This window comes from Agelaius phoeniceus, chromosome 1 (assembly GCF_051311805.1).
Source record: "Agelaius phoeniceus isolate bAgePho1 chromosome 1, bAgePho1.hap1, whole genome shotgun sequence".
Taxonomy (NCBI): domain Eukaryota; kingdom Metazoa; phylum Chordata; class Aves; order Passeriformes; family Icteridae; genus Agelaius; species Agelaius phoeniceus.
This window is the reverse complement of record NC_135265.1, coordinates 141,843,801-141,857,374: the sequence shown is the minus strand read 5'-3', so window position 1 is coordinate 141,857,374 and position 13,574 is coordinate 141,843,801. Positions and strand designations below refer to the sequence as shown.

The window sequence follows — 13,574 nt, the reverse complement described above, 5'->3', positions numbered from 1 at the left end:
TTGTTGGATGAAAAGGCTGAAAGCCATCTATTGCCCTTAATAAGCAGATATGACAAATGAACCATAGAACCATTCTGTGTAAGCAGACAACTGTCATCAGTTAGCAATAATTCCACATTCATGTGATGGCAATTTCCAGAATTATGGAGAAGAGCATCACAGTAATGCAGATTGAGTGTGCCTGCCAGCACAGAGTGGCTGAGGGCTAGTAACCAAGTGGCATGATCAGAGCACAAAATCTTTTCACTAATTGGTCTTTCCCAGTCTGTCATCCATTCAAAATAGTGTTGTTTATAAACTCCCCTAAATAAGACCTTTACCAGCTAGTGGATATCACTTGTTAAGTACTTTAAAAATTAGGAGTAGGTTAGAAGTACTTTATTACCAATTATTTCTTTGTTCTAGTTTTTCAGCCAAGTTTGGAGAGATTTTATCTATGTTGTTTCTTAAAATTCTTGAAACTTGTATAAGAAAGTCAGGGAGAACTTCTGTAAAACTACACAGTCATGCTGAAGTCTCCTTCAGCCTTTTGGGGAATACTATGCTGTTCAGGAAACAGGATAGGGGGAAAGGGGGAAAAAAGGCTGCTGGATAAAAAGCTAACATAGTAGCCACAGACCTAAAACCTTCTAGGGTGAGTTACTCTTAAAACATATTGATAACTGTTGGTTAAGACTAATACTTTTTGTTTTGTTTTTGATGAATAACCTATGCAAACGGAAATCCTACCAGACATTCAGTTTTGCAGGTAATACAAAGTGTTGTACAGACTGTGAATGGAAGAGATGGATGTGCCTTTCATACATGATGGTTATTTTAAGGTGGTTTTCATGCATCTGCTGTGCTTTCTCTTATTCATGGAAGCAGTAAAATCTTAACAGAATTCTAAGCTTATACTCTTCAAATTTTACTCTTGCACCATGTCTCTCATCTCAGTCACTGTATTAGCCTGTGACATTAGTTAGCCTTAGGGCACCAACCTTTTGCAGTGCTGATGCAAAAATAAATGCTTTCTAAACACTCCTTGTTACTGCTGCTGAGAGTGCAGAAATTCCAGGGAACTCTGGGTCATGTGCTCCAATGGTGAAATGATTGCCTGCAGGTGAAGAGAAAATTGCAATTTGAGGCAGAGCTCCCACAGCAGGTGTGCATTGCTGAGTCAAGAGCAGGTATTGACAGGTCACTTGGTGTGCAGCACTGACTGTGTGACTCCTCAGCATGGCAGGTTTGAAACCATTAGCAGTCATTAACACAGGCTTGCAAGCACACAAATTACTGTAACAGCACCGTGAGATTTGACTCCATAAAACTTGTTTTGAAAAGTCTCAGACAATGCAGTGTAACAGCAAAGGCATGTGAGTAGGGATTGTTTGTGAAGAGATGGCTATCCAGGGTTTTTGAGCTTGAAAGAAGATAAGGTCATGTAATCAAATGCTGTTAATCAGCAGCACCTAATAGAAGAATCTAGGGAGGTGTGTCCCTTCCTTTGGAAGAAGGGAGGGCAATGTTGACAACAAATTATATTGTTACAGCTAATTCCAGTGCATTTAGAAGTTCTAAGAAACAAAGTCATTTGGATTAAAATACATAGTTTTGAAGAGGTATTCTGAGTCATTAAAAATGAAGAGAATTTTTTTTTTAAATATTGTCTGGATTGTAAAATAACTGCTGTACATCTAGAATAGACAGTATATATAACTCTGCAGCCTTACCTTTATTGTTTCTTTGAGGTTACTAATGCTAACCTGTCTGCTGTAAGATGCTACAAGGTTTTAGCTTGTTTGCCTAGAAATAAGATGGTGAAGTTGTCCTGTATATTTTTGAAATCAAGTTAGTTGCACTATAACACAGACTAGTGATTACTTAGATTTGGCCTTCATAGAGTAACACACACACCCCCTTTATTTTATTTTTCTGAGGCTGTTTTACCTCCACAAAGCATTGCTAGGCAAAGGGAAACATCATTGCTGGAATGTGCTGACAAGAATGTAATAAAGATGGAGCTGTGCAGCAAGTCTATTCAGAATTGATTGAAATAAATATTCACTCCAGGAGTTGAGAGTTGAACACATTTAACTATTGCAGAGGGTCTCTGTCCTGTCCTTCCTCACAGAAAAAATAGCCTTGAAAGAGGATATTTCACATCACACTGAAAAAAAAAGATTGAATATTCTGTAAAGTGGGGGGTCCTATCATAGTTGCAGATATGCAAGTAGGTCTTTTTGTGCTGTTAGTTTCTGTTTGCCATCTGAGATGCTCAGAGGCTGAGGTCATAGCTTAGTGAGCATTTTTTCTGGCAATAGGGCTCGGTTTTAAGAATCATCCATCAGTTTTCCTGCCTCTGCATTCTGCTTGTGTGGCAACAGAATGGAGAATCAGAGAACTGACCTAGGTTAAAGACAACCTTGTTTTATGCAAGGTTGCATAAAAGGGGGTGCGTGTATGCTGGAGTTGGTTGGAGTTGCTAGGGAAGCACATGTATGTTCACCAAATTTCAATATTAATTAATGACACAGATGCCAGCACTACACTCTGCAGTGCTTTTCAAAACATAACTGTAACTCCAAAATCCGCAGAGACGCTGAAGAGAGAATTTACAATGGCAAGTTTTAGCCCAAGGACACAAGCCTCTTCAAGTTATCTTTAAAGTCCATAAAGAAAGGCAGAACTTCTTCATGTTCTAGGGTTTAGTTTGACCTCAGTCTTATTTCATGAAGTGGAGTACAGAGCAAAGAAGTTACTGTTTTCCTGTGAATGAGAAAACTCTCACAGTCCATTGTTTTTTTTTCAACACTGCAGAGTATAGGGCTGGCATCATTATCAAAAGACAACATTTATATGAAATACATTAATTCTGCAGAGTTTGGGGAATTGTCTACCAGTTACAGTGGGGACCACTAAGACCCTTTTGTTTTCCATCACAAAGGCTGATCCTAGGAGCTGGACAAAGGTGCAGGTTTGTCTGTTCTCTAAGTTTCAGTGGCTGTGAATTGTCAGCATTTTACATCAGCTGTATTTCTCTTCTGATAGCTGTGAGTATGGATAAAAATTGGGAAAATTTATGGAATCAGAGAATTGTGAAGTTTGGCAGGGACCTATGGCGATGATCCAGTCCAACCCTCCTGCCAAGGCAGGTCCCCTAGAGCAGGTTACAAAGGAATGCATCCAGGTGGGTTTTGAGTGTCTTCAGAGGGCATCCATGACCTCCCTGGGCAGCTTTAACAGATTTAAAAGCTGTAATCAGAGTTTAGGACCAGCTCTTCAGTGCCTCTTACTCAGTGGTAAATTATTTGTTAAGAGAGAAGCACCAAGAGGGCTCCTGTAACAAATGGGTTACTGATGTAATTTGCTGAGTATTTTGCCTAGAACTCACAGAACCGTCTTAACACTTTTTATGTGGAGTATAAAAGTGTTAGTGAGACAAATATTTTTTACATATTTTGGTGGCAGACATCTGCTGCACAGACTAATATTGCATATTTTCCGTGAACCCATAATAGTTTGTGTTTCAGCATAGATTGCAGAGACATTGGTTCCCACATTCCCCCATTTCCCTTTGTCTTGGAGTCTCCTGTCACTATACAGCAAAGCTTTTTTTCCCCAAGAATGTTACTTTAAAAATAACGATCAGAGGAGAAGCAGCTATGTGAAGTCTTGCCTTTGGGTGAATTTCTGAACTGTCTGTTCTAGGAGATAGCATTTCCTTTGTTTCAAGAGCATAAACTCTGGCCTTTGCTGAGGAAAGGCAAAAGCACTGCCATCAAAGAAGAAGACTCTCACATGGATTTGTGTCACTTATCAATGAGCAGTTACCCATTGATGCTCACAAGTGGTTCATAATTCTCTCTGAGTAGACAGCATTTTTGTGGGTTCATGTTCTTCGTCTGACCAAATGCCTATAACACTTTTGCCAAAGGCAGTGTTTTCCAAGGCTTAGCTTTCCTGGTGCCAAGAATTCTTCAAAAGCAGTCCAAAAGCCAAGCACTAGTGGGCATAAAAAGCCTACTGTGGCAATAGAAAAGGCTTTAAAAACTTTTGTATTTGTTCACACAAGTGTTTCAGTGTGGAAAATCCTGTCTTTAAGCTTCATTAACTTCATAAGACTGCAAACTAAGAGTCCAGTGTTTGATGCATTTTTATGCATTTAAATTTTAAGACAGTGAGCATTAAAGTTGAAATGCAGATTACAAGCAAGCAAGAAAAGAAAACAGATTTTCACCCCAGAACAGAGTGCTGTGAGACCTGCAGCTCTCCAGCATAACCCTAGATGGAAATTTTAAGGGAGCCATTCATAGAAAACTGCTAAATCCTTTGAGCAGTGTACAAGAGAATGGATTGGTCTCTAAAAAGAAAGAGTAATAACTATAAGCTGCAAGACAAGCATGTCTTTGCCATGCTGTGTTGCCTAAAATCTTCAGCACTGTCCACCTGTCTAGGTTGGATGTAGTGATAAAACTTCTAAGTCACTGCTGAGAATTTTTCAAAATCCCATACTCTTACTACTCTACAAACAGTTTGACATAATGAAATACCTATTCTGGCATGCAGGGTGGGATCTGAGTAACAAAATGTGGACTGGCAGAGAGGCTGGAGCCAGAGGATGTTTAAGGTCCCTTCTGACCCAAACCATTCTCTGATTCTATGCATATCTCCAAGTACTGAAGTCTGGGATTCTAGGAAATGTGCCTTGACTTCCCAGCACACACCAACCATCAAACATTGAGTACATTCAAGTTCAACATTAAGCAAATATGTAAACAGCATATATGGTGCTTGCAGCAGTTCTGTCATGCACAAAAGATACAAGTCCAAATCCTAATACACAATATGCTATTTAAATGGGGAACAGAGCAGCTTTGTGATTCATCCCAACATGAACACCAGCTCTTCTTTATAGTTGTCCTGTAAAATTCACACAATTTTATATGCTACTCTTGAAATAACACAAACTGAATTCCAGACTTGCTTCATGTGAGAACCTATGGGCTCATACAAGAGTTGAGTGGATGATTTCACTTTGCAGTACTATTGCTTGGCAAAATCTGAAACTGCAACATAGGACTAAACAAGTATTGGATTTCTTTGTGGCATTTCTGCAGCCATCTGAACTCTGTCTTTAAGCTGTCTGCTTCCATTGCTGTCTGCTTCCATTGCTGTCTGCTTTTCATTTCCATTATTGAGCTGAATTACAGATAAAAATGTACCACCTTTGGAAATTTAACTTGGTTACTGTAGTGGTTTGCAAGTTTTCCTGTATGCCAGAATTCTTCATTCAACTTTATGGCAAATCTGGCCCTGTATTCCTTTAGATGTCTCTAAAACCTGTGTTAATACTTGTCTTGTTGAGTCCTGTGAGTTCCCCAAGCTGCTTTGATTCTCAGATGAGAGGAGCAGTGAGGAGCATTGTGTTCCTGCAGGCTGCATTTGTGTGTGAGATGGGGCCGGGTGTGTCCTGGGCACCTGGGAGACCCTGACCTGCACTGAGTGACACCAGGCATGATCTGGGCACCTCAGGGACCCTGACCTGCACTGGGTGACACCAGGCATGTCCTGGGCAGCTCCCCTGACCTGCATTGGGTGGCACCAGGCATGATCTGGGCACCTCAGGGACCCTGACCTGCATTGGGTGGCACCAGGCATGATCTGGGCACTTCAGGGACATTGACCTGCACTGGGGGTTTGGGAGTGACTGGGCAGAGTCCAGGATGTGCAGCCTCTCTGCAGGACATGGTGGGGATGTAGATGTGCATCCAGTCTGCAAACTCAGCATTCTGAAAGCCATAAGCTGCTCTGAGCTGAGCAGTTTCAGGCAGAATGTGGTTCCTGCAGCCTGTGGATGTGTGGCAGGCAGGCAGGGAAAGAGATGGGCCTGAATAGGAGATCACAGAGGGTTGCAAACAACAGTCTGCTTCTATCTGAATGTTTTCCACATCTGTCATCCAAGCAAAGGGGATTGCAGAGCTCCTGAGATTCAAGTTAGGGGGTTTTTTTAAATCATTGGTTTTAACTGTTTTAGTAGTGTTGTGTTGGACTGTGCTGTTCAATAAAACTTGCCATCTTATGCATGGATTATTCAGTTGTTAAAAGTGGAGCCAAATCAGTGTCTGTGTTTAAAGCCCTGTGAGACTGCATTCAGTTCAAGATGGTTTTTTGTTTTGCTTAGGAAAGTAGGAGTGACCAACTAGTCCTGATGTCTGTAAATTCTTAGAGATCTTATTAAATTTCTTTAATTTGTTCTGTCTTGTTTGTGTAATCCAGAAAATATTCTTCTTTGTCAAAAAAAACTTCACCAGAGTAAGGAAATAAAACTACATGAGGCTGCTGCTACAGCCTTAAAGCAAAACCACTGCAGTGAACATGCATTTCTTAAAATACTTTTTTTTTTCCCCACAGACCTAAAGATTTTCGAAAGAAGTAATAAGAATGAAAGAACTGCCATCAGGAGTGTCTCTCCTCCTTCAAAGAAAATTCTTCTAATATGGAAGTATCTGTGTGGCTCAGTCAGCCCTTCTATACTGAGTGTTTCTGACAGCTGTTAGCAAATTTGACTAGGTAAGATTATAGAAATCACTGTATCTGAAACAGCTAAGATTAGGTATTATCTTGTCAATGTTATCTGTACTTTGCATTGTATGATCTGGTATTTTTTCATGACATTTGATTTGATACTGTTATTAAAGAATTAATACCTTTGTAATGAGTACTTGCATCTCATAGAAACAATGCATTGAGGACTGCAATGAAGTAGCTCACTGCCTACAACCCAGTGTAGAACAGATTTCCTTAAAGAGCTTGTTGAAATAACAGGTATTAAAGGCAGATCAACAGAGAGATACTTTATCTTTTTTCTCCCCTTCAGCCTCAATTTTCATTCAAGTCACAGGAACATTCCTTACCTACTTTAAGGAACATATTGCAGAACAGAGAAGCATTTTTATTATAGAAACTAAATGAGGAAACCAAACTTAAGTGTTGAACGATGCAAAAAAAGTCTTAAAATTCACTTCACTTTTGCAAGCTACTTCCCTGAAATTCCTTTCTGCTTTCCTGCTCTGAAAGCCCTCAAGCCAAAGCTGTTCTGTAGATAAGTAAAGCACCTGTTGTTTTCTGTGTAGTAGGAAATGCTGGTACATTATGTGCCAAATTTTACAATGTCTAGTGAGGAGAATTTGAGTGTTCTACATCTGTTTCATACTAGCATCATACAGGAAGAAAACCAGTTGTTTATTTATAACCATATTTCATTACATGAAATAATGGTTTGGTATATGGGCCTTTCTTTGACATTCAAATGGGCTTATCCCAGAAAAAATTCCCACCTAGTGGATGTGCAGCCTTCACTTCTAAGTTAGTTAGTTCACTGCATTAACCAGTGAAAGTATTTTTGAAAGGCCTGGGTTGCAGTAAATGCTCTTTTCTGTGAAAGGACACAGTACACAGTTTATTGGTAAGATCTGTGTGGCATCAACTGTTCAGCATGTGCTGAATCCTTCAGTCAGCAGTTTCACTTTCTTAGGTGGTCTGGAAAAAATAGGAGACACTCCTGATTATTCAGAGACTGGATTTTGGAGAAAATCCTGACAGAATGGGTCTTACTTCTTTTGGAAAGCATGCAATTCCTGAATAGTATTTTTATAATTGGGTTGAGCAGAGAGTAACTAGTTAGTTACTCTTTATTACCAAGATAGGTCCAGCAAATGACTGTGTACGATTAATGATACCAGAAACATTCTGGTCAGCATGGTGCCAGTAAATGGCACAGTAAATAAAAGGTTAAAATAAATTAACTGCTGCAATTGAAGCTTGTGCTTTAGTATATAAATTGTTACAAAATTTGAATGAGTGTGGCCCTTTTTATTTTCCCCAAGTCATTTGTTTAGGTCACTCCATGTACATCGTGTGGTGTGAGGAGGAGGTGGCAGTGACAGTGCAGGTGTCCAACACAGGGGATCCCTCAGGCCCAGAGCACCCAAATTCCTGTGAGCTGGGGGTGCTGTGCTGCTTCCAGCTGCTCCCCAGCCGAGGACACTGGGGTGGGAGCTGTTGGACTGGCACCCCACAGCTGACATCAACTGCTTACCACAAGCACCCTCAGGGATTTGGTCAGGCTGTTCCATGGAATAGGTAACACCAATTGCCTTATTTTGGTCAGTTTGATTATGCTGTGTCCCTACGTCCCTGGTGTTGCCCTGTCATTCTCTGTGGTCCCAAAAGAACCTGAGATTTGGATATAGTGTTGCAGGCCAGCCAGTCATGACTTATGTATTGTGCACTGTTAGCAGGAGACTCAAAGTCTTCCAAGGACAAAATGGGCAGAATTGCTTGAAAGAAAAGCTGATTTTTTCCATCAGTGACCTTCTCAGTCACTTCCATGGGACCTGCAGGTCAGCATATCTCAAGCAGAACTCTGAGCTGTGTCAGTAGAACATGGATCTGAGTGAGCTGACCAGGGAGGGGCAGAGGGAGTTTGCACTTGGGGTAAATTAACATGGGTGTTGACAGCCAGTAGGGCAGCAGGGAAATTAAAATTACCCTGTGACCCCAGGCATTATTTATTTAGTTTTAATAATACTTCTGAGTATCAGTTGCATGTGCCAGGCTGTGGTACCTGCTTGTGGCCAAGAGAGCCATTCTCATGTGGAGCCTCAATGTTCTGTCAAGTGGGGTTAAGCTGCTGAAAAATAAAGTCCATAAACTACATTATACTTTTCTACCTTCTATTTTAAATGCAAGTGCAGGTAACGAAATGACAATCAACTCACATTCTATCAACTTTTATCACCTTCCCCCAAGAAAATGGGTGGAGTCAGGTGAAAGAAGTAATGGGAAAAGAGAAAGAACCTAGGAGGGTATCCAGCCCCCAGCCAGAGCCTGCTAGTCACATGTGCAAATCATGTATGCTACTAATGAGGCTGAATTCTAGGTGAGATAATTGGAGATTACACAGTAAAGGGACCCACTCATCTTCTTCCTGATGAGCTAAGGGAGCTGCTGGCAGTGGTCAGAGGCCAAACCTGACAGGCTTTTCTTTACTGTAAAATATGACTAGATCTGCTTCCAGTCAGGGATGAGCAGGAGGATGGTCCTGAGATGTACAGAACTGCCTCTTCATGTCTGTACAGGGCTGAAGAACAAGTCTTCCAAACCTATGCTGTCATAAATGGCCATTCTTGAGCTAAATCTTGCTCAGTCTCCAGTGTTGTTCAAAGGTGTTTATTGAGTCTCTTTCTAACTTACTTTGTTTGTAGATGATTAATTGCTCTGTGCTCAAGTGGTTGGGTTGGTGTTTTGCCTTCCTCTCCTCAGTAGCTGATCCAAGTTGCCATCCCAACTACACCTCCCAGTCTTTTGACTTGGGAATGTTGACATGAGGAATCTCACATCTGCAGTTGGTACAACTACCTCAGCTCAGTTACTGTCTGCAACTATTTAAAAAATAAGGCTAAATAATGTTTTTACTACATCCTTTAAAATAAAACTATTGCCCCAAAGTATTGAAAACAGGAAATGTATTTCCTTCTCACTACATTCTGTCCCCTGAAGATCTAATGCAATTGTTTTGAGTTAAAAGTCAAATGAATACAGAATTACCATACAAAAGCTTGCCACTTTTATTTGCGTACAAAACAGAAATGAAAGAGGTTCACAATAAATTATCAGTGTACTCTCATGGAACATTCTTGTGTATTTATTTTAGGTGAGTTAAGAAAACAGTGGTCTGTTAATGTAAGAAATCTTTACAAAAGGATGATAACTGGGGTGCAAGGACACCTGATGCATTGTTCTCCAGTGGATTTAGTCAGGTTACTCTGCTAGTAAAGCAATTAATCCAAAACAAAGAGAAAGTAATCAACTGGTAAAAAATGGATAACAAAACATGAACTTTTGTGAACGGTTCTACATACACCACCTAGCCAGATGAATTTTTCAGCTACAGTTTGAAGAGTGAACGGAACAGTACTCCAGAGAAAGATCTACAAGTGACCTTTCATCATCAGCTAGCACCAACCCACTAACATACTAAACTTCTGGCATGCAAGATAATTACCATTATTTGTTGTGTCAACTGGCCATGTACACTTTTTTCTCCTTTAACATAAGAGCCTGTAAACATCTTCAGTGAGAGGTGAGGCACCAGGGCAAAAGGCCAAACACAGGTGTGCATAAAATGTTTCCCTTTTTTAACCAGTTCATTGAGAGGGGCTTTTTCCGTTCTCCTTTGTGCGTTCTGGGGTCCTGGCACTCCTTTTGGCTATCCTCCTTGCGAAGCGACTGATTCCCGGGGACCTCAGCTCAACGGCTTCCATCTCTTCTTGGACAGGAGTAAACTCTGGTTGAGCAAGATGAGGTGATGGATAGGACTGGGCGTATGGGGATGGTAAGGGGTAGGACCCGTGAACTACGTACGGCTGTTGCTCACCATCATAAAGGTCCTCAGGGTCATAGATTTGGTAGGAGTTATGTGGCAACTGCACTACTGGGATGTCTTGATCAGTTGGCTCACCGTATCCACCTTAACCCACCACCACCAAGAGTATTCATACGGTTAACACAGGAGAAGGGGAGTAGAAAATTAAAGCATTCATTAGGAAATTGACATTTTATATATAGATATATTTCTATATCATGTGTGTGAGTGTATATATATATCTTTAAATACACATCTTTTATTCACATAAAGGAACAATGAAAACATTTAACAAAATTAATAAGCTGGAGCAATTGGAAACCCACCAACAGACAGCCAAGTTAGTTGGAAACCACCACCGCAATTTGTCAAATGTCCGATTGTAATACTGTGCTCATTATACACTGCACACTCTGCCTGCCATAGCTTATTCCAATTACGAGCTAGAATACATGAGCAGCAGGCAAAAATGGGTCAGGCAATAATTTTTTAGCAGTGCCAGGAAGCCAAGTGCATGTACAGCAGCTGTAAGTTCATTAGTGGTAGTCATTATCGTTGCTGGAAAGCACAGAGCAGTTCAGCATCCATCTCTGACCTTCAGCCCAATGAGACCTGAACCAGAATGAGCCTTTCACCTTCTGGATTCGTAGCCATTGTAAGGGATTGGGCCTTAAAACAGGAAATGAACAACAGGGAGGGGAAGTGAGGAGAAAAGGATAGGAAGAGACGACAACAAAAACATTCAGGTAAGTAAAACATACAAATCAGCTCAGGGGCAGATTAAACTGTAAACATCAAACAAATATGCCTTATGCATAACATTTGTAGTTTAGCACTCTACTAATTAATTTTGATTTTAGGTTGGGTGATTTAAGTTTTGGTAATTGTGTTAACTTCTTCCCATGGCCTCTCCGTGCTATAACAAGATGGGAAAGTAGGATACAGAGAAGATATAGAAGGAATCATTTTCTCCAGATGGCTTCACTGGTTAATGATGGACACGTGCATCCCTGTGCCAGGTTACACTACTACAGGTTTAGTAAGGGTCATGCTCTCATGCCACTCAGAGGCACATGGAAGGGGAGGTTGAGCAACACGTTTGAAAAACTACAAGTGTAAAAACTCTGCTGTCACAAACATGAGTTGGTAGGGCTTCAACACAGAATATGGAGATGGAGCAGGCTCATACAGCTACACAAACACGTACAGGACAAAACCCACTAGGCAGGATCAGTTTTACAGGCTGGGAGCAGTCGGAGGTCACTTCCTTTGGTCACTATGCTGGGTCACCTTCTCTTCATGCTGCAGTCCCACAAAGTAGAGCCACACTGGACACGCAAGTTTTTAGGGAGCCACCACATTTTAGTGCAAGTTTCATTGGTAGCCTCCATCTCACTTGGGCTGTTAGAAAGTGCCACCCACACCTCTGCAAAGGGCAGCTGTCCCGACTCCTCACTACTCACCTCCCATGCCGTAGCCAGCGCAGGAGGATGGGTCACAGTACCCTGGAGGCCCAGCAGGACCCGCTGAGCCCGGGGACCCCGTGTGACCAGCAGGACCTCGTGGGCCTGGAGATCCTGGTGGTCCCGGGCTGCCAGTCCGACTTTCTCCTGGAGGTCCTGCATAGAACAGGGAGATGAAACATCTGCATAGTGTCGTTCATGAAAGCAGGGATATGAGGCCATCTTTCCTGGCCTGGAAAACATGGCACTGAGTGTGTTATAAACACTTCCAGGAGACAGCTTGAGAGGAGGAGCGAGGCATCCTGGCTCTGGCTCCCCTGGGCAAGCTGAGGGAAGACTTCAGCCTTTGGCAAGGAAGACAGAGCAGCAGCCTGAGAGGAGACCCACTTCCAATGAGCTTCCTCTCTGGCTGCTGCTTCATTTTCCTCGCCAGAGACAGCTTCTAGGCAGAACTGGAGCAAATGTTTCACCGAACATCAGACTTCTGGAAAGGGATTTACATGGGGAAAGGACAGCCCTGGATGCCTGCACAGCTCTTGATTCTACCCACTCCCTTTCAATACAGATTCTGGGTAATGCTGTGACTCGATACCAGTGCCTAACAGCCAGGATATCCTCCTGAGGGCAGTGCAATTTTATTCCTGTTTCAACAGGACCCGGTTATCACTCTCTCTGCTTTTTCAGGACCTAAATATAAATTCATGTGATTATAATGTGCTTAATTACTATACATTTCTCTGTCAACTCACATTTAGGTATGACATTTAGTCAATGAGAAACAAATGTAATTAGTCCAGATTAATTTTTTCCCTTTCTAGAACCCGTGTCTGGAAAAAAAAATACATGAAACATTTTAAAACGGTGGGCTTGGGGAAGCAGTTTATCATAGGGAAAATGAAAATACTTGTGTGATGGGTGACACCATCATGTGGCACATCCCAACATGATATTACATAGTAAGAACATTATGGCAGTTAGGGTGCCTGAACTGCTACTCTTCTGCTACTCTCCTTAAGGAGACAGAGCTGTTGTAAGCTTCCTCATGCATGGTCAGAATGGTCTAATCCAGATGCCTCAAATGTAAATTTACCTGTGGATCCTGGTGGGCCTCGGGGTCCTTGTGTTCCAACACCTGGATTGCCTTTCTCTCCTTTCTCACCTGGTAAACCTAAGGAAATAGTATTCAGTTACATTTTGATCAAAAGCGTGAGCAGTGTTTATTATTTAACCAGGATTATAGTTCCATATGCTATTTTTCATCTAAAAACAGATGGCAAAGAAAGAAGGTGAAAAATAAATATTATTTGGTTCTTTTTCCATCCCTCCCCTGACAGCCTCTGAAGGGATATGTCATTCTTGGGGTCTTAAACATTCCTGCTGCCATGGTGGTTTCATCAGGATGGTATGCAGAGGCATCAGCCAGTTTCCAGGCTGCACTTCCTGTGGAAAGCTCCCTCTGGACTACCCCAACGTGCAACTATTGTAAGTCAGAAGAGTCTTCCAAGCCTCGTAGCTATAAATTACTGTGTGGCCCAAAAAAGTCAAATTTCAGTGCTACAGCAAATTTTCATTCAAACATTCACCCACCAAAGAGTGGTACAGCACAATTGTTCATGGAGAAAGTTGTTAGCAGTTATGGCAGTTTCTTGCTAAAACATGAGAAAGGAGTTTCATTGCAGTCAAAAGCTGACCCCCAAGTAAAG

General features: G+C 41.6%; 2 protein-coding genes across 6 annotated transcripts in view; one reads left to right on the top strand and one right to left on the bottom strand.

Annotated features, from left to right (window-relative positions):
* Positions 1–6,701, top strand: part of MRPL13 (mitochondrial ribosomal protein L13) — a 28,867-nt gene extending 22,166 nt beyond the window's left edge. Inside the window, exon 7 of the mRNA XM_054640338.2 lies at positions 6,394–6,701. Within this exon, the coding sequence (XP_054496313.1) occupies positions 6,394–6,418 (25 nt within the window). The 3' untranslated portion in view covers positions 6,419–6,701. The remainder of the gene's footprint in view (positions 1–6,393) is intronic.
* A 2,886-nt stretch (positions 6,702–9,587) lies between these two features.
* The window catches only part of COL14A1 (collagen type XIV alpha 1 chain), a 113,878-nt gene continuing 109,891 nt past the window's right edge, over positions 9,588–13,574 (bottom strand). For 3 of the 5 annotated variants that reach the window (XM_077188553.1, XM_077188575.1, XM_077188558.1), the window contains 3 exons: positions 12,962–13,039; positions 11,872–12,027; positions 9,588–10,513 (listed from right to left, as the gene is read on the bottom strand). In XM_077188553.1, the coding sequence (XP_077044668.1) occupies positions 10,191–10,513; positions 11,872–12,027; positions 12,962–13,039 (557 nt within the window). In that variant the 3' untranslated portion in view covers positions 9,588–10,190. Of the gene's footprint in view, positions 11,078–11,871; positions 12,028–12,961; positions 13,040–13,574 lie in introns of all 5 variants that reach the window. The other 2 variants (XM_077188564.1, XM_077188571.1) reach the window with 2 other exon arrangements.